Consider the following 22,550-nt stretch of genomic DNA (forward strand, 5'->3'; position numbering starts at 1 on the left):
TGTTAGCCGAGGTTATCCCCCCACGTGTGTCGTTAAGATGCGAGAATTCTACACGAAACAACCTTAACAATAAGTTGACACGGTGCACTCAAATCTGCATTAATGTATCTCCAAAAATATACTTAAAGTAGCCTAACTATGATTCACTAATATGCAAGTCTGAAGGTGAACAGCTCCGAAGCATACATGCACTCACACCGCCATCTTGCCGGTTCCCAAACTTTGTCCGACTTAATCCAGCGCCGACGCCACGTGACTGTGACGTATGCCATCAAAGTACCGAGAGCGATTTGAGAGTAGCCAGAGAACTCTTTTTTTTTTTTTTCACATTCTATGGCCTGCACACGGCTACTCTCGCCGATCGGTTACATCCAGCCGATGTCGAACACACCTTGTGTCTGTGCATCTTTCACTCAACTACTCCCCTTTTCAGGGCTTTTACATGAACGTATAATTAATGTAGTTTTCTCAGACTCAATACAATTCAATTTCAGTTGTTTTTATTGACTTTTTCTTCATATTTCAGGTTTTATGAAAACTCATCCTCTCATCTCTGCTATTCTGTGTAAGTCTAAACAGTGTTTTTTGCTTTGTGTCTGTATGCTGATGTAATGACCAGTGAATCAGATCTGGTTTATCCTTCACGTCACTTCACACAGTAAATTCCCCGGTGTTGAATTTCCATCGCGCAGTGTTCATAAGGGAAACTCCAGCAGAGTGTTCAAAGAAACACAGAAGCAGTGTCAGGCCCTGTTTACACGAGAACGCTCGCGGGTGAAAACATAAAAATATTTTATCAGATGTGCCTGTCGTTTAGACGGCGACAGCGTTTTTGGGGCTTAAAAATACAAAAAAGTGAAACCACCCTCCAGAAATCTTAAAAACGCTCCACCGTGCGTGAAGACCCCGATCTGCTCACGGTGCCTCTCGTCGCGTACATGTCACAGGCATGCGCTACATCGAATTTCACACACTTTTGCGTCATGCACGCAGATAATTTTTTTTTCATTTTTGCGTGACCTATTATTTTAAGTACAAGCTTATATTTATATATGTTTATTTATATTTTATTGTGTCCTAAACATGTTGATTCATTTGTATATAATTATTTTTTAGATGTCTTAAGACTGTACTTGGCCTTTTCAACTGTCTCACCGGTGACGACTGCAATAGGTAATGTACACTGAAAATATGTTTTGTCATTTCACACACAGTGGAGAGCACACACACACACAGCGGAGAGCACACACACACACACACACACACACACACAGTGGAGAGTACACACACACACACACACAGCGGAGATCACACACACACACACACACACAGCGGAGATCACACACACACACACACACACACACACAGCGGAGAGCACACACACACACACACAGCGGAGAGCACACACACACAAGCACACACACACACAGCGGAGAGCACACACACACACAGCGGAGAGCACACACACACACACAGCGGAGAGCACACACACATACAGCGGAGAGCACAGCACACACACACACACACACACACACACACACACACAGTGGAGAGCACACACACACACACACACACAGCGGAAAAAACACACACACACACAGTGGAGAGCGCGCACACACACACACACACACACACACACACACACACACACACACACGAGCACACACACACAGTGGAGAGCACACACACACACACACACACACACACACACACACACACACACACACACACACACACACAGTGGAGAGCACACACACACACACACACACACAGCGGAGAGCACACACACACACACACACACACACAGCGGAAAAAACACACACACACACACACAGTGGAGAACGCACACACACACACACACACACACACACACACACACACACACACACACACACACACAGTGGAGAGCACACACACACACACACAGTGGAGAGCACACACACAGCGGAGAGCCCAATGCACACACACAGCGGAGAGCACACACACACACACACACACACACAGCGGAGAGCACACACACACAGCAGAGAGCACACACACACAGACAAACACACAGTGGAGAGCACACACACAGTGGAGAGCACACACACACAGCGGAGAGCACACACACACACACGCACACACACACACACAGCGGAGATCACACACACTCACAGCGGAGAGCTCACACACACAGCGGAGAGCACAGCGCACACACACTGCGGAGAACACACACACACAGCAGGGAGCACACACACAGCAGAGAGCACACACACACAGACAAACACACAGTGGAGAGCACACACACAGTGGAGAGCACACACACACAGCGGAGAGCACACACACACACACGCACACACACACACACAGCGGAGATCACACACACTCACAGCGGAGAGCTCACACACACAGCGGAGAGCACAGCGCACACACACTGCGGAGAACACACACACACAGCAGGGAGCACACACACAGCAGAGAGCACACACACAGCGGAGAGCACACACACACACACACAGTGGAGATCACACACACACAGCAGAGAGCACAGCGCACACACACACAGTGGAGATCACACACACACACACACACAGTGGAGAGCACACACACAGCAGAGAACACACACACACACAGCGGAGAGCACACACACACACACACACACACAGCGGAGAGCAAACACACACACACAGCGGAGAAAACACACACACACACACACACACACACACACACACACAGCGGAGAGCACAGCACACACACACACACACACAAACATACACACACAGCGGAGAGCGCAGTGCAGACACACACACCCAGTGGAGATCTCACACACACAGCAGAGAACACGCACACACGCACGCACACACACACACACACACACACACACACACACACACACACACACACACACACACAGCGGAGAGCACACACACACACACACACACACACACACACACACACACACACAGTGGAGAGCACACACACACACACACACAGCGGAGATCACACACACACACACAGCGGAGAGCACACACACACACACACACACACACACAGCGGAGATCACACACACACACAGCAGAGAGCACACACACAGCGGAGATCACACACACACACACACACACACAGTGGAGAGCACACACACAGCGGAGAGCACACACACACACACACACACAGTGGAGATCACACACACACACAGCGGAGAGCACAGCACACACACACACAGCGGAGAGCACACAGCAGAGAACACACACACACACACAGCGGAGAGCACACACACACACACACACACATACAGCGGAAAGCACAGCGCGCACACACACAGCGGAGAGCACACACACACACACAGTGGAAAAAACACACACACGCACACACACGCACACACAGCGGAGAACACGCGCGCACACACACACACACACACACACAGCGGAGAACACGCGCACACACTCACACACACACACACACACACACACACACACACACAGCGGAGAGCACACATACACACACACACACACACACACACACACACACACAGCGGAGAGCACACTACTGGAATAAAACACTTCACATGCTGCGGAGAAACTTCATTGTTTTGTGTAAAATATAATACTGCTGTTTTAGTGAAATCATTTAGTATATTTTTTTTATTATTATTATTTGCATATGAAATATTGAGGAAACTGAATGTCAGATTGTTACTTTAATATTAGTTTATGGATTCCCGCTGAAAATCTGACAATGGTCATTTTGAAATGGTCATTTTTAGACCAAGAAAATGGAAATAAAATCGTAAAAAACAGTAATAATAATAATATGTACATGATTATACTGGTGTGTAATGTGTTGATGTTTAAATAATGTTTAAATGCATTTGAAAAAAATATTGTGGATCGAAATGAATCGCTCCGAATTAGCAAAAGAAGAAGAAGAAAAAGTAATATCTAAAGCTGCACTTTTGGTTACATTTTGTAATAAAACATGTTTTTCAGAAACTTGTTAATTTCTTAATATATTTTCATAACAGTTTATCTCTCTGCAGACCCCTGCTACAACTACACTGAGCTGAATGATACATGGAGATCCATCAATAATACACATCCTTCAGTCATAAACTGTGACTACCATGTCTCCTGGAGCGGCTGGTATCGTCTCTTCATTAACAACACTAGCGCTCATATCCCAGACACATGTGTTGCTCAGTCCAGCTGTGGCACTGATATCGCACTATGGATACGTGGTGGACACCCAACAGTAACAGATGGAGTCGTCACTCGAGATGTCTGCGGTCACTGGGTCGGTAAAGCTGCGAGTTACTGCTGCTATTACGGGTCTTTTCCCATTAAAGTCAAAGCCTGTCCAGACAATTATTATGTCTATGAGCTGGTTAGACCGGCTGGTTACAACTACTACTGTTCAGCATACTGTGCAGGTAATTATATTCACATGAGCTCTGTCTACACACTCATGATATTTGTGTCTCTGTTCATTAATCACTATTCATCCAAACTTTCAGACACTGGCAGCATTAACACCAGCCCTACAACAGTCACACCAGTGACCATCTCACCTGGTAATGTTACACACTGTGGGCCCTATCTTGCACCCAGCGCAAGTGACTTTGTACACCGACGCATGTATCATTCCTATTTTGCACCCGCGCAAAGCGGACTTTTCCCTCCACAGAAGCACGTCGGTAAGTTAGGAAATACACTTGCGCTCCCGGGGGAGGTTCAGCGCAAAGAGGAGGCGTGTTCCGGCGCAAACGTTCATTCATGCTATTTTGCAGGTTTAGAAAACAATTGCGCCACTAACCAGGAAAAAATAGTTTAAAGTCAGTGGCGCGTTGCGCATGTTATTCATATGCTATTTTAAGGGCGCATGCTTGGCCATAATCAATGTAGCATGTGCACAACACGCATACACTTTGATTCTCTCATCTACACAGAAGCAGCAGTTTTCATTTTTGAATACATTATTACGATAGATAGATAGATAGATAGATAGATAGATAGATAGATAGATAGACTATTTATTATAAAAGCATACATCTAGCTTACACATTTACCCAAATTATCATACGCCTGTTTAACCGAAGTTAATTTGGGTGGGTTTCTCCATTTCAATGTAACTTCTCTCTTTTACGGCCGTGACGAGAGCGTTGCTCTCCTTGGCTGTGAACCGCTCCTGGCGCGCGCCTGGCAAATCCGCCGTTTCAATAGCAATCCGCTATGGAAAAAGCGCGTTTGCTCTTAAAGGGAATGTGAGATGACGCTCTGATTGGTTTATTTCACGTTACGCCCAAACCACACCTATGAATAATGAAGCTACTTCAGACCAACCCATTTTAGATTTGCGCCTGGCGCAATAGTCATTTATCCCACCGGGAAAATAGCAACAGCGCCGAGACCCGCCCACAAAGTTACTTGCGCTTTGCGCTTTGACACTTGCGTTTCAGATCGTTAAAATAGGGCCCTGTGTCTCTATTGTTTATTTTCTGAATGTTTTCTAATGTATGTAGGCTACAGATCAGGGCTGCATTTCCCAAAATCATCGTAAGCCTAAGTTGATCGTAGAACAACTGACACAATCTCTATGATCAACTTAGGCTTACGATGCTTTTAGGAAACGCTGCTCTGTATCATTGGATAGATGTGTGTGTGTGTGTCAGAAGAATGAAATATTTACTGCATCACTATAATTAAATAAAAACGTCAGCTGTTGTTGCCAGTACTTTACTGTAGGAAATACAGTAGCAACATATTGTTGCCTTCAGTTGATTTGTTAATCCATACAGTGATTTCTCAGGGTCATTATTGTATGTCTTGCTCGTGTGTCAGCGTTATTTAAATAAATGTTTATTTTATAATAAACCACAAAGCTTCCCAGCAAACAGAGTTTAGTTACAAGAACGTTCTCCAAATATTCAGTGTTGATTCTGGGAACGAAAAATTTCATAAAAATAAACATTTATCAAATGTCCAAAATGTTACTTGAAGGTTAGTGTGATGTTCCTGAAACATTATTTCACTTTACTTTACTTTAGTTTACTTTAGTTGCGCTCGTGACTCTTGATGTTTGTTAAGTCTCTTTTGTTTCAGTCTTTGCAGGAGTTTTCAGAAAACGTCACCATTGTTGTTTCATATGTCGAATGTTGATGTGTGTGAGTGTATAAGCGACACTAAACAAGTTTTAAACAAAGTTAGCAATGACAGTGTTATTTCTACACACTCTGACATCATCATTTAGCATCTGAAACAGCAATAGAGTTACAATCAATCTTTATAATTTCGGCCGAGTTTAATACTTCTCAATAATGCTTCAATTCTGTAAGTCAACAATGACAGAAAAAGCAGTTGTTGGACATTAAAGCTGCCATGTTGATCTGATTTACCAATGTAGAAATGTTTTCTGAAAACGTTTAAAATGGCTTAAAAAAAAAAGTAACTTAACAATTGTCAAGAGCCTGGGTTATCGTTCATTTTTAATAAAGATATGCTGTGGTAAATTTGAACATGGATTTTTATTCTTATTCTGCATGTATTCACAGACATTTCATGCAGGGTTTGGTTATGAATATTTGTCTCAAAAGTCCTGGAAATGTATTTATAGAAATGTATGAAACCTATAGATTGTTCTCAGGAGTGTCTGGCTGTCATTCACTGTACAGTAGTTCTGAATATTCCACAATTCATAGTCAGAAACAGTTGTGTTTTTACTGATAAAGAACTATAAAATATAGAAATTCTGCTTCATTTAGAGCGAGCCTGTTGATCAGCATCTTTCATTCATCCCTCATTCATCCCTCATTCATCTCTGGTGTTTTCATAATGTATTAATAAGATATATATTTAATTTATAATATATAATATATGTATAATACAGTATATATAATGTGTTTTCATGAACATATTTATATTTAGACTATGACTTCATATTAGTGTTTTCATAAGTTTATCTCTCTGCAGACCCCTGCTACAACTACACTGTGCTGAACGATACATGGAGATCCATCAATAATACATATGCTACAGTCACAAAGTGTGACGAGAGGTCTGTCTCCTGGAGCGGCTGGTATCGTCTCTTCATTAACAACATGAGCGCTCATATCCCAGACACGTGTGTTGCTCAGTCCAGATGTGGCACTGATATCCCACTGTGGATACGTGGTGGACACCCAACAGTAACAGATGGAGTCGTCACTCGAGATGTCTGCGGTCACTGGGACAATTACTGCTGCTATTTCGGGTCTTTTCCCATTAAAGTCAAAGCCTGTCCAGACAATTATTATGTCTATGAGCTGGTTAGTCCGACTGACTGCAATCTTGCATACTGTGCAGGTAATTATATTCACATGAGCTCTTTCTACACATTCCTGATATTTGTGTCTCTGTTCATTAATCACTATTCATCCAAACTTTCAGACACTGGCAGCATTAACACCAGCCCTACAGCTGTCACACCAGTGACCATCTCACCTGGTAATGTTACACACTGTGACTCTATTGGCTTATATTCTGAGTGTTTTCTAATGTATGTAGGCTACAGATCAGGGCTGCATTTCCCAAAAGTATCATAAGCCTAAGTTGATCGTAGAACAACTGACACAATGGTCTCTATGATCAACTTAGGCTTACGATGCTTTTAGGAAACGCAGCCCTGTACCATTGGATAGATGTGTGCTTGTGTCAGAAGAATTCAATACTTACTCTACCAGTAAAATACATTGTACCATCTTCTTCCGCTTATCCGGGGCCGGGTCGCGGGGGCAGCAGTCTAAGCAGAGATGCCCAGACTTCCCTCTCCCTAGACACTTCCTCTAGCTCTTCCGGGGGGACACCGAGGTGTTCCCAGGCCAGCCGGGAGACATAGTCCCTCCAGCGTGTTCTAGGTCTTCCCCGGGGTCTCCTCCCGGTGGGACATGCCCGTAACACCTTCCCGGGAAGGCGTCCAGGAGGAACCCGGAAAAGATGCCCGAGCCACCTCAGCTGGCCCCTCTCGATGTGGAGGAGCAGCGGCTCTACTCTGAGCTCCTCCCTAGTGACCGAGCTTCTCACCCTATCTCTAAGGGATCGCCCAGCCACCCTGCGGAGAAAGCTCATTTCGGCCGCCTGTATCCGGGATCTTGTCCTTTCGGTCATGACCCACAGCTCATGACCATAGGTGAGAGTAGGAACGTAGATTGACAGGTAAATCGAGAGCTTCGCCTTGCGGCTCAGCTCTTTCTTCACCATGACAGACCGGTACAGCGACCGCATTACTGCAGAAGCTGCACCGTTTGTCAATCTCCCGTTCCATCCTTCCCTCACTCGTGAACAAAACCCCAAGATACTTAAACTCCTCCACTTGAAGCAGGAACTCTCCACCAACCTGAAGTGAGCAAGCCACCCTTTTCCGACTGAGGACCATGGCCTCGGATTTGGAGGTGCTGATTCTCATCCCAGCCGCTTCACACTCGGCTGCAAACCATCCCAGTGCATGCTGAAGTTCCTGGTCTGAAGGGGCCAACACGACAAAATCATCCGCAAAGAGCAGAGACGAAATCGTGTTGTCCCCAAACCTGACACCCTCCGGCCCCTGGCCGTCTACTAGACGTCTACTAGACGCCTCTCCCACCTTAAATGGTCAGTATTCTCCAGCTAGTATTTAGCTCAGAACCTCGACGCACACACTTGCGAAGTACCAATGGTACTTTCCTTTCTCCAAGAGCTGCTGGACGTGGGACGTTCCCCCTCCACGCTCAAAGTATATGTGGCAGCTATCGCAGCCTTCCACGTGCTGGTGGCCGGCTCTTCTTTAGTAAAAAGCGACCTCATGTTTCGCTTCCTTAAAGGAGCCAGAAGGCTTAACCCGCCTCGGCCACCTTCAGTGCCGGCTTGGGACCTTTCCCTGGTTCTACGGGCTCTTAAGGGGCCCCCCTTTGAGCCACTTCAGTCGGCTGATCTAAGACTTACAAGCGCTCTCCACGAGCGCCTCCTGTCTTGAGTTTGCGCCTAACGACTCTAAAGTCTTCCTTAACCCCCTGAGGTCGGCTGTATCGCCGGCGATACCAGCTCGCTTTTTTTTTATTAGTGTAAAAGAAACTCATAAATACTCTGTTGACTTTGATTTTCCATAGGAGTTTCATACATCAATCGATTCTGTTAAATGTGTATTATTTTTGTGTATACTCACAATAAAAACAAAGTGTTGTGCTTTTTGCCAAATAAAGAAAAATAAACACGAAGCGAGTTCTGCCTTCTCTCTGCCAGTGAAGTCCATTCTGAAACGCGTCCGAAAATTAACAATAACTCAGCGAATACTCAGTCAAACAGACATACAGACAGACAGGCATGAAGCTTGAATTCTCTTCTTTTAAATGAAGTCATTTATATAAAAAAACAATTATTCTCATCTTGTGAAATCTGTATTAAAAGAGAGCGATTCCAGTCGAGCTCATCTCATCTCATTACGTTATAATCGGCCCCGCCCACGGAGAGCGCGCGCTATTCAAACGCAAATGGCTGAGGCAATCCTGTGAACGCCCCCATCAGCTCGAGAAAACACACACGTTTATTTAGATCATTGTTTACACCGTCTTGCAGCGCTGTGAGGAATAATACTAATCGAAAATGTCCCTCAGAAGTGCGGGTATATCGAGGAGCGAGCTGAGGAATACAAGTAAGTTTTTTCCTTCTCACGTGAATTTCTTCACGTGGGTTTCTGTTTATGAATGAATAAACGGCACAGATGCGCGCTGTTTACCACAGCTGGCAAAGACAGTTTCAATTTAAATCGCGTGTGTGAATGAATGATGATGTTTTAGCAAACTGCATTGCTATACTGAGATAAGTAAACATCGACTGAATGTTGAAATAAAATGTAGGCTATTTGTATAAGCAACGTATTAAACTGCAAATTAACAATATGCCCTAATATTTCATGAAAACAACGTTACAGTCAGACGAAATATGAAAGACAACATTTTGTTTAGTAGATTTGGGTACAGTTTTTACTGTAGAATATACTGCCACATCAAATAAGCTTTTGTTTAGCCATTTCTATATATAAAATACGATTTTTGTCAAAAATAAAGTCATCAACTAAGATGTTAGCTGTTCCAATGTTGGTTATATTCAAACTAATGAATACATAGATAAAATGTAGGGCCTATAATCATTTTTTTTTTACAAAGAAAGAGTACACTTGAAATATTGTTGAAATTGTAATTATTGTTGTAATTGTAACCATTTTAATAAAATAGCAAAACATATTTACAAGATAGATGTAAGCAAAATCTTAAATGGTCAATATAAGTCTTCTTCTAAATATATCTTTTGTCCTTTCATTGTGGCTCAGTCAGTGTCACACCTGAGTGAATGGCTCATCATTATGCAGAGTGGGTGTATTCTAAGGTGTAAACCACTCCTCGTTCACGCCCCCTCGCATATTGGCTTTCCAAGCAAAACCTGTTTTACATCAATTTAAATCAATGTATGGTTTTATGTGAACGATAAAGCAAGACTATTTTCACATAATTTTGAAGAAAAAACTATAGGCGACGACATCCATAAGTCAAAAGTCTTATTGCCACATATTTAGTATGTGTTTTGTGGTCTTATTTCAAAAATTTTAATTTTTAGTTTTTTCGATAACCACGCATAAACATTATTCTCTCAAAAATGAAAACATGTACATACATGTGGCTCACATATTATTGTAGTCCTGTTTGTGCTATATAGAGTGAATTTACACCTTTGCCATTAATATGTTTATAAGCAACTGAAAAAAGCACAAATGTCAGGGCATGTCAGAACACCCCCAGGGCCCAAAAAAACGCTCAGACTCCAGAGGGTTAAGCCAAGACATGGATATGTACCAAAGGTGCTCTCAACACCGTTCAGAGCCCAGGTTATTTCGCTATCTGGCCTCCCAGTTTCGGGAGAAGATAGTGATGCTCACACGCTCTGCCCCGTCAGAGCTCTGAGAATATATTTGGAGCGTTCGGCCTCTTTCAGACAGTCTGAACAGCTCTTTGTCTGTTTCGGGGGCCGCACCAAAAGGCTGCCGGTCACGAAACTCACGCTATCCAGATGGATAGTGGATGCTATTGCTCTGGCATACACCTCACTGGGCCTTCCGTGCCCCATAGGTGTAAGAGCTCACTCCACAAGAGGCATGGCTTCCTCTTGGACGTGGTCCAGTGGAGTCCCTATTGAAGACATTTGTGCGGCGGCCAGCTGGTCCGCTCCGTCCACATTTGCAAGGTTTTATAACCTAGAGGTCCCTGCTCTGCAGGCACGAGTTCTCTCCATCTAGGCCCTGGCTCTATGGACCCAGCCCGGTGTGGAACTCAGACACACTGTTGTGACTTCGTTTTCTATGTGAGAATAATATTCTAGGTCCCTGGCTCTTTCGACCCAGCCCTATACATATTTCTGAGTGGCTTTGTGCTTCACTTTGTACTTGCATATCATTTTAGACCCGACGCTCCGGTCTGTGATATTCAGATTACTCTGTCATAGTCCCGGGGCTCCCCGGATTCTCAGAGTAGTCGCGATTGGTCAGGCAAATTGGCCAATATTTCTCATACTGTGCTGGTAAATATATTTACATTTGTATTTATTTGCATTTGTAAATTTGTATGAATGTTTGGTGTGTCAGTGTGTTTGTGTCTCTAGATATATAAGAGTGTGTGAAATGTGCATTTGCAGAAATTTTTTTTTATAACATGAAATGAATGTCTGCACACAAGCTGTATATTAAGCTATTTACTTATGTTTTTTTTTTTTTTTTTTTTTTTGACTGAGAGGATATAGATTTAGATTTTATGTCCATATATATAATTAAAAAAAAATCTACACAGGCAACGTTTCGTCATTCACATATTTATGGTCCCATCCATCATTTTTTTATTTTTTTTTTTTTTTATTTTTTTTATTCTGACTGCAGCTAATCTATTAATCTTGTTTAGCACAGTGATTTATCACTGATAGTTTTATGTGCTGGTAACATGAGTTCTGCTCCTAATGGAGAAACATCATACCAGTTTAAAGTGAGACACTGACTTTCACTCAATCTGGACTAAGATCAAAATTAATAAAATACAATATAAATGGATAGGACTTTATGAGATTATTTTCTAAGGTTTTGTCTGATGCAGATGTATTTTATAATTGTCTTCATGCTGATTTCTGTCATTGCAGATATAAATATAACGCTGGAGGAAGGATGCACCGTAAGTTGAGTTTCTGAAATTGAAGTTTTATATTTTAACAATATAAGTGCATGGTCTAAAAGGGTTGTCTCTATTCTCATAATGAGTAATGGGTGTGTTTTGGGCGTAACGTGCAACAAACCAATCAGAGTCTCATCTCCCATTCCCTTTAAAAGTCAGTTGCGCTCGCTCCATGGCTGATTCGTTATTTACATGACGGAATTTGGAAGCGGAAAGACTTACTTCTCCAGAGAGGAAACGGATCTGCTTGCGTGCGAGGTTAAAGCGCAAAAACACCATCTACAGGACAAGCCGGATTCCGCATTATCTTTATGTACACAATATTAATCTTTTACATTGTAATCCTTTTTTTTTTTTATATATTTGTCATGTTATATTACTGCTTATTACTAACACCCCTGTGTTAGTAATAAGCAGTGTACGCGCGTTGTGGACTTGCCTATAGGCTCATTTTACTAACGCACTCTTTAAATAATAAAAAATAAATAAATACTGCGCTATTGTCTTTAGACCAGGTTTCAGTTGGTCAATGGCGCGTCTATTTCAGTTCCTCAAAATAGAAACACACCATCAATGCGCCTGAACATACCTCGTTTTCAGACCAGAAGCCCATGGCCGCACAAATGGGCACAAATGCATTTGCTATTTCAACAACAGGACGTGAAAATGAAAACGTACTCCGTTACTAACGTAACCTCGGTTCTCTCTAGAAGAGGGAACGAGTACTGCGTAAGTATCTTACGCTAGGGGGGGGAAATCCCTTTTCCGCGAGATATTGAAGCTGTTGTAAACTCAGAATCGAAGACCAGGAGACTTTTGGGATCACGTTCAAGAAGTTATTTCTTTATTGAGGACTTCGCGTTGACATGGCTGCAGTTCTTCAATAGCTATATACATTCCAAGGGGGAGGGATTACATAGAGGCGGGAACTCTGAATAAAGCATGCAAATGAAGTGGGAAACACACCCTGCTCTGAGAGCACTACCAGTCCCATTGAATCAGCATAACTATTCACATGCTGATACTGGCCAGGAACTCCAATTCCAAGAGCCATCCCAGAGCCATTAAAGACAAAAGGTGAAAGTCAATCAACCTAACGATTCAACGTCTGGGCTCCGAAAGGTGAGAATCAAGTGATCTGACTCATTTAAAACACAATAGAGAAAACAGGTCTGGCAGGAAAGGAGACTCTTGCTGGTGACTAAATAAATCAGTCTATAAACTTTATCAGTTTATATACTATTGCAGTGGAAAAACTAAATGAAACATTTAATAAATATGTAATACAACAAAGCCAAAAAATTATCCTTAATTTTGTATTATTGTAAAACGCGTTGCGGCAGCATACAGACATAGGCAAGACGGCTCGTGTGCCTATTGGCTGTTCTGCGGCAACTGCAGCAGCCTATCGAGCGAGGCCTAGCATGACGTCAGACCCAATGAGGGTGCTTCGCGCCCATTGCGTCACGTCCCGCCGAAACGGGCGTGGCTTAGGCCTATAAATACAGCTCGCAGGCAGCTGATATCTGGTTTTTCATCGCCGAAGCTAACCAGAGCGTGTGCATGCACGCCAAGATACGCAGTACTCGTTCCCTCTTCTAGAGAGAACCGAGGTTACGTTAGTAACCGAGTACGTTCTCTTACGAGAGGTCTCTCGTACTGCGTAAGTATCTTACACTAAGGGACCCAATGTAAAACGCTGTGCGTGCTGGGATCTGACACCAAAGACCCAAGGGCGAAAGCCCGGGGTTCATATAGTGCATAATCACCAGGGGAACTCACAGGGAGTCCGGGAAGAGGGAGGGGCGGAGCCGCGCTCTTCCACATATAGCAGCGTCCCTTATACGCAAATTACATCATACAGACAGGGCGGAGTACGGCCTGAGCTGATGGAAAATTGTGGGTCTTATTTATTTGCCCATAAGCATTTTGCGGTCGATCAGCGGGCAGTGCTCATTGAGCAGTGCTCAGCAGACACAGTATTCTTCACTGAAGCGAGAGCCAGAAGAAACACTGTCTTGAAAGACAGGTGTTTAAGATCAATCGTCTGTAAAGGCTCGAATGGGTCACCTTTCATGGCCTCCAGTACCACAGAAAGGTCCCATACAGGGACTGAGGGAGGTCTGGGAGGATTCAGTCTCTTAGCTCCTCTAAGGAAGCGGATGATTAAATCGTTCCTTCCTATTGACTGACCAAGCATTGTTTTTGAGAACGCTGCAATGGCCGCCACATAAACTTTGAGCGTGGAAGGGGACCTGCCCTTGTCCAACAGCTCTTTAGGAAGGAGAGATCCTCCGTCACCCCACAGTCTGGGGGCGACACGCCACGAGCTGTGCACCAGCTGGAGAACACTGACCATTTCGAGGAATAGAGACGTCGCGTAGACGGAGCTCTAGCCTGCGTGATCGTGTTTAACACTCCGCTTGGGAGGTCAGCGGGTACCCATTGATGGCCCAAACATGAAGGGACCACAGCTCTGGGCGCGGATGCCAAATCGAGCCCTTGGCCTGAGAGAGAAGGTCCCTCCTCACTGGCACTGGCCATGGGGCAGTGCTCGCTAGCTGCATCAGAACTGGGAACCAGGGTTGGTTTTTCCAGAACGGCGCTACGAGTAGCACTGAGCATCCTTCTTCCCTGATCCGCTCTATCACCTGAGGCAGGAGAGAGAAGGGAGGAAAGGCATAGAGCGGGCGGCGGGGCCATACATGAGCCAGCGCAGACTGATCTCATGAAATGGCGTATGTATGACACGCCAATTCGATTTCCATTTTTGGCGTGCTATCAACACGCATAATCGCTTTTCAGCGTGTTTATCAACGCCGTTGACTTAACGTTACATTACTGTATATATAAATATGACCTACCCCAACTCCGTCCCTAAACCTACCCGTCACTGGGGTTAATACCTTGAGTCTTCTCCTACCATCCTAGGAAAAAAAAAATCGATTCCCCGGTCTCACGACAAGATGTGAAATAATCACGTTGGTCCCCTTTGGAAAACGTGTAGATGTCACAGTTTAACGCCCTCAAACGTGAATCATACACGTTTGCCATATCTTGAAGATATCTGTACAATTTCCTATACCATTGTATAGATTATAAATGTAAGATCCCTTAATTCTACTCCCACACCTAAACATACCCATTTTATGGACAATATTAAAATGATAAAACGTAATGGACAGATATGTAGGAAAATGGCATTTTTATGAACAATATGGCATTAAAAGATAGTTTGAGCCATGAATCCTACCCCTAAACCTAACCATAACCATTTCTACCTAGGCAACAATTAAGAAAAACAACAGACAGACGAGTATAATCACAATAATTTATTTATGGTTCCTATAGAACCATAATATACTAACCTTACAACACAACATCGATTCACAAAATACACCAATTTTATTAGCTTGATGTAATCCAAACCTTCAGAATCCATATATTATTTGCAAGAAAAAGATCCAAGCTCAGCCCTTTATCCAGTAATCGTCATCTTGACCGTAAACGTCAAACCCCGCGCTTGTTATTGCGCCCTCAAGAAGCGTTACGACAGGTTACTATGGTTACGGCAGTAATATCAAACGCTCATTGGCTCTCGCCTCGCCTGCTTCGTCACAGATTGCGTCATGCACATTCACATTTGAAATGAAGCGCGCACTGCTGCGCAGCCCTCAGAGGGAGCGAACCGAACCGAAGACGGATTAACATTTTCATGGATTTTAATTAATAACTTAAATTCTGCTCTGTTACCTCATACAAAACCACTGCCAGAGAGGACTGCGACACATCATCACGTGAACAACTTTCGGTACCGATTTTGACATTTTCTCATTAAATAAAATATTGTGATTATACTTCTGTCTGTTGTTTTTCTTTATAATTGTGGCCTACGTAGTTTTAAGAAATGGTTATGATTAGATTTAGGGGTAGGATTAGCAAACGTCCGGGGATAATGGTACGTGTAAGATTCACGTCTGAGGCTGTTAAACTGTGACATCTACACGTTTTCCAAAGGGGACCAACGTGATTATTTCACGTACATTTTGCTCCGTTTCGCTCGGACATTTAACGGCGTAGACATACACGCGGAAGATGACGGTTCGTTTCGGCGTGAACATACACGCGGATAGCTCAAAATGCGTATAGATAACACGCCACTTTTGACTTGAAAGTGGCGTGTATGTTTACGCAAAGTCATGATGTCATGTTGGCCAGCGCGTCCCTGCTCTTGGAGAAAAATTCCAGACAGTGAGCGTTTTCTTGAGACGCGAACAGGTCTACTTCCGCTCTGCCGAATTTCTTCCACAGCAGCTGGACTCTCTGTGGGTGTAGAGACCACTCGCCTGTCGGAACATTGTTCCTGGACAGTCTGTCCGGTCCTACGTTTAGGAGCCCTGGCACATGCGCTGCTCTCAGCGAGAGCAGATTGCGCTGAGCCCACACCAGGAGGCGTTCTGTCAGCCTGTGCAGGTTTCGGGACCTGAGGCCGCCCTGGCGAGTTATGTAGGACACCACTGACATGTTGTCCGAACCGACCAGGACGTGGTGTCCTCATATTTGGGGACAAAAACGCGTCAGCCCGTTGTCTACTGCCAGCATTTCGAGGCAGTTTATGTGCAGAAACTTCTCCCGTTCTGACCATTGGCCGAAGAACGGTCTGCCCTCGAGCAGCGCTCCCCATCCCAAGGTGGATGCGTCCGTAGACACCACCTTCACACTCAAGGAAGTCCCCAGGCTTACACCTGATTGGTACCAGTCGTTTGCTTTCCAAGGTTTCAGAGCTGCGATGCATTTCTGATTGACCTTGAGACGAAGCAGACCGGAAGCCCACGCTCGGCGCGGCACTCGCGCATTCAGCCAGAACTGTAGTGGGCGCATGCGAAGCAAGCCCAGCTGAAGAACTGATGATGCTGAGGCCATGAGACCTAGCATCCTCTGAAATTTCTTGAGCGGAACAGATGCGCCGCAGCGGAAAGAGCTCGCTGCGCGCTGAATGTCTAGCACGCGCTGTGGTGACAGTCGCGCTATCATAGACAGCGAGTTCAGTTCTGTGCCCAGAAAAGATATTATCTGTCTGGGGGACAGAGAACTCTTCGCCCAATTGACTCTGAGACCCAGATTCTCGAGGTGATCGAGTAAAATGGTCCTGTGCTCTATGAGCATCGAGTGAGATTGAGCTAGAATCAGCCAATCGTCCAAGTAGTTCAATAATACTCGCATGCCCTGTAGCCTGAGGGGTGCGAGCGCTGCGTCCATGCACATCGTAAATGTACGGGGTGCTAGGGACAAGCCGAACGGCAGGACTGTGTACTGATATGCCTGGCCCTCGAAGGCAAATCTCAAATATCGCCTGTGACGTGACGCTATCTGTATTTGAAAATACGCGTCTTTCAGATCTATTGACACAAACCAATCTCCTCGGCGAATCTGCTCAAGGATTTTTCTGGTCGTGAGCATTCTGACCTGTCGCTTTGCAAGCACTCTGTTCAGTTGCCTTAGATCTAGTATGGGTCTGAGACCCCCGTCTTTTTTCGGTACCAGGAAGTATCTGCTCTATAGCCCTCCTTCGCTCTGAGCTAGAGATAACGGCTCTATGGCCCCTTTGCTCAATAGTTTCAAAATTTCGGCTCGAAGTAGGTGTGCTACTTCTGTTTTTACCATGGTCTCGACACGCGTCGCATAGCGACGAGGGTGCCGGCGAAACTGTAGCGAATAGCCTCTTTTTATAATGTCTAGCACCCACTTCGAAACCCCGGGTAGCCTCGCCCATGCATCTGCATGAATGGCTAGGGGTTGAATGCGAAGCGCGCTCTGGTCGCTCAGCGACAGAGGGGCTTCGGTGTGCTGTAACACAAGTGTCGCGCTTATGACATTCGAGGCAGAGGGCGCGCTGATAACAGCGGGCAGATTGCCCTCGCTCGGCTCCTCTGCGGTGGTTAACCGAGAGGGGGAGGGCTGGGCGAATCCCGTAGGACTTGTCATGTCTGTGTGTGGATGTGGGCGCGGGATAGCGGGCACATTTACCACACCGAGAGCATTGTCCACCTGAGCAGAGCGAATGCATGTTGGTTTCATTTTTACAGAAACCTCGAGACATGCAGGACGTAGTGATTGTGGGCACTGGGCAGTGGGCACATCTGCTACGTTTAATGCGCAATCGAACTGGGTCGATTTTATGTGCGCGAGCCCTGTGTGACGGGCTGTGCTTGTGTGTAGGAATGGGCACTGGGCAGTGGGCATTTTGTCTACACTCATAACACCATCGGCCGTGGCCGGGACACCAGAAAATACACTCTTTATGGGATTTATCTGGGTAGCCGTAAAAACGGCATTTGTGTGCAGGCAAGCGGGCAGTGGAACCGGCTTGTTGACTGCAAAATACACTGGAACAGTCACATTTCTTGGAACTGAACGAGCGATGAGTTTTGGTGGAAGTCCGGCCGCAGAGGGACTTGGACACCGTCGTTTCCCTAGGCGTGCTAGGACGACTTCGGGGCCTCGGGCTTTACCGCAATCCTGGGCCGCGGCCCACGTGGGGCGGGGCGGCGGCCAGATGAGCGAGAGAGCGGTCTCGCGCTTCGGGCCTGTCGGCGCTGCGAAGTGGTGGCGGTGGGCGGAGGCTGAGGCTGTGAGCTCTGAGCAGACGGTTTTGCACGGCCTGCTGCAGAACTGGAGCGCTTCGGCAAGAAGTGCTTCATAGCCTGTGATGCTTTCTGTACCTCGGCGAATCTTTCCGCGAAATCTTTGACGGAAGTTCCGAAGAGGCCAGCGGGAGAAAGCGGAGCGTCGAGGAACGCGGCGCGCTCAGACTCAGACATCTCAGAGATCGTTAGCCATAGGTGTCTCTCAGTCACAGTGAGAGAGGCCATGCTTCGTCCTATGGCCTGTGCAGCAGACTTAGTAGCGCGGAGAGCGAGGTCCGTAGCACTTCTCAAGTCTGGCACGCAAATTGCATCTGGTCCATTCTCGTCCAGCTTTCGGAGGAGATCGGCCTGGAAAATTTGCCGTGTGGCCATAGTATGTAGCGCTGACGCAGCCTGCCCAGCGGCGGAGAAAGCTCGACCGAGCAGGGTTGACGTCATGCGGCAAGCTTTTGAAGGCAGAGCCAGCTTAGCGCGCCGTCCAGCGGAGGGCGGGCAAAGGTGGGCTGCTATCGCTTCTTCGACCGGCGGCAGCGAATGGTAACCTCTGTTTTTAGCATCGTCAACAGCGGAGAAAGGGCGCTGGTCTGGACGCAGGCGAAGCGCACTCCCCGTGAAGAAAATATCCATCCAGCCGGTTGTGAGCAGGCTGTTCAGGCGTAGACCACTCGAGTATGCGCATCAGCTCTGACTCGATGCTAGCTCTTTTGCCTGACGATGCGCGGACAGAGGGCGCGAGATCCACAGAGCTCGCCCAATCCTCACTGCCCGATGCCAGGAGAGAGCAGGAATCATCCTCCCCCAATGCGGCTTTTTCATCAGCGTCTTCGACGGAAGCGGCGGCAGACGGCGACCGCTGTCCGTCAGGAAGAGACACTGACGAAGCCGGTGAAGCTGGCGGGCGAACCGGCGAGCTTTGACGGGTGGGGGAAGGTTCCGGGACCCGCTGAGCACGGCGCTTTTTACGGCGCGGCACTACAGCGGGCGGAGGTGCAGTCTCGGTGAAATATGCCAGGCGAGTCCTCAGAGTCGCCATAGGCAGTAGCTCGCAGTGATGGCAGCCGCCGTCAGCGAGCGCGAGAGCTGCATGATCCTCACCCAGGCAGGAAACGCAGATAACGTGGCGGTTCCCGTCGCTGAGTGTGGCTCTGCACGAGCCGCAGGAAGGCATCTTTAAAAAGACGCAAGCTCTTTTAGACAGTGTGTGTCGCGGCGGCGAACACACACACAACAGAGAGTGTAAAGGATATAGGCGCCGGATAGCGCATAACAAAGAGTGAAAAATGTAAGGGGGTCTGAATACTTTCCGTACCCACTGTATGTTGTCACTTGCTTGAACAACTTAATATAGGCCTATAATCTATATAGAAGTAATGCATTGACATGAAAATATAATAATCATTATCTCACTATAAATGCGTTTAATTAAATAAAATGTAGTAATCTCACCATAAATGTATTTTTGGACTTGCAGACTTGGAGGAGTTTTTCTCACACACACACACACACACACACACACACACACACACACACACACACACACACACACACACACACACACACACACACACACACACACACACACACACTCACACACTCACACACTCACACACTCTCTCTCTCTCTCTCTCTCTCTCTCTCTCTCTCACACACACAACTTGTTTAAATACATTTATGTTGTTAATAAATAACAATAAATTGTTGTTGTACCAGCAATATCTCCGATTTTGTTTTTCACTGTAGAAATCTCAAATGTCATGATTTGCCAATGCAAGAGAGTACGGCACCTTTTTTTTTCCCCACTTCAAGCACTGCTTTCAGTGCAGTAACAATACATGTTTGGCTCTCTGTTCATATTGAAAAACATGATCAAAATCAAGCCTATTGCTTTCACAATTGTGATTTCAGAGTCAGAACTGTTTCCAAAATCTTCTTGAGAAGATCGAGAACATCACATCACAAGTGCTCTCTGTGACTGTAAGTCTTCAAGAGAAAAATAATCAAATAATAGATAATATATGATTGACAAAACAGTGTTGTCTTGTTTGCTCTGTTGACATTTACTGTGACACTGTTTATCTGATCAATAAATTAGACTGTGACCAACATTTTGACTGTGGCCTTCAACGCTTCAGGGAAGATTTTAGAGTCATCATCATCATCAGTCAGCCCAGCTGAACTAGCCTCCTATGGAAACCGTATCTTAAAAACCAGTGAGAAACTCATATCTGCATTGGTGAAGCCGACAGACACGAGTGACAGTGTCAGTTTTACTCTTGCTGTTGTAGGTGAGTGGAGAAACTGTTATTATTGATGATGAAACTGAGAATATATATATGATATCAGGGAGTTTATATAGTCTAGAGAGCAGCAGTGGATCACGGGTGTCAGACGGTGAGGATGATAAATGCAGCTACAGTAACTATATAATTGTGAAGAATTACAAATGTTTTAGACAGTGTTTTCTGCTCTTTTTGTGTCTTTTGGTTCAAAGTCATTCATCATTTGGTAGAAGCTCGTCACATTAGACAGATTCTGAAAAACACTCACCCTGAAAAAACATGAAAAATGTTTGATTTTAAGGACATTTTGGACATTTGGATTTGGAAGCTAAACCAGTTGGGAACTGAAGCACTTGTACAGTACTTGACTATACAGTGTACTGTAAGATCTAATATTCGACCTCAAGATGACCTTACAGTTAATAGTGATTAATTTAATCTGTTAACTGAATAAATGTAAATATAAGTAAACCTGAAGGGTTCATCAGAGATGAAAACCCGACAATAGTGAATATTCATTTTATTTGTTTGTCTTTTGTGCAAAATCAATGGAATTGGACTTTCATAAAAAAGATAATAATTGTAAATAAATTAATATAGCCCATAACTGCTTGTTTGTTTTTCATCAGAGGTTGAAGTCTTCATGGTTGGACCCAATGTCACCTTAGATAAAATCCCTCGACTTGACACAACAAATTCTTCTGTGGACATCGATCTCATTGGGATCGCCAAGAACAACAAGAACAACAATGAAACAAGTATGTGAGATGTTTCTGTAGGTTTGAAACATTTTAGAAAGAGTTATCATCCCATTCCCACATAGCAACATTTTGACGTCCCAGATCCGCTGCATAATGTATTACTGACTTTATAATATTGCTGGATCTCATGCTGCTGTAACACAGTGTTTGTGATGTGAAAATATTAATGATACAACACAACTTTTAGATTAAAAAGATGAAACACATTAGAGTTAAACACCTGTTAATTCCCAATAAAAACTTTTGTAGACGTCTGACAGAAATAAAGTCAGTCTGGTTAGTAATAAGTGAAGCTGGTAATGCTGTTTGTGGAGTTGTTTAATCCTCCTCTGCTGAGATCTTCAGGGATTTAATGTCTTCTTTTCTCTTCAGTGGATTTCATCTCAGGCTGTGGCTGAAGTCAGTTGTATTTCTTGTGTTTCTTCTCGTCTCTTTTTCTGTTCTCTTCTTTCCTTCAGTGATTCTGCTTGTTAACAGGCTTATTAAGGCTGAGATGACGCCATATTTAATATACACAGATTTTGTGGCTCAGATAAGGTTCAGTTCTGGTTTATTTATTTGCTCTTGGCTGACATGTGGCATTGCTATGGCCTGCTTGTGGCCCAGATCTGGCAAACAGGAGTGAGCCGCCCAAGGGCCGTCATTCCACGCTATATGTGGGCCAGATCATCTT

The 22,550-nt window shown here is 45.0% G+C and overlaps 1 protein-coding gene across 1 annotated transcript in view; it reads left to right on the top strand.

Annotated features, from left to right (window-relative positions):
• Positions 1-22,550, top strand: part of LOC309493633 (uncharacterized protein) — a 454,994-nt gene that overhangs the window by 20,999 nt on the left and 411,445 nt on the right. Inside the window, exons 3-8 of the mRNA XM_082162779.1 lie at positions 527-565; positions 1,117-1,173; positions 4,016-4,405; positions 4,490-4,546; positions 6,942-7,313; positions 7,398-7,454. Of these exons, the coding sequence (XP_082018905.1) occupies positions 527-565; positions 1,117-1,173; positions 4,016-4,405; positions 4,490-4,546; positions 6,942-7,313; positions 7,398-7,454 (972 nt within the window). The remainder of the gene's footprint in view (positions 1-526; positions 566-1,116; positions 1,174-4,015; positions 4,406-4,489; positions 4,547-6,941; positions 7,314-7,397; positions 7,455-22,550) is intronic.

This window comes from Leuciscus leuciscus (assembly GCF_965113295.1).
Source record: "Leuciscus leuciscus genome assembly, chromosome: 3".
Taxonomy (NCBI): Eukaryota; Metazoa; Chordata; class Actinopteri; order Cypriniformes; family Leuciscidae; genus Leuciscus; species Leuciscus leuciscus.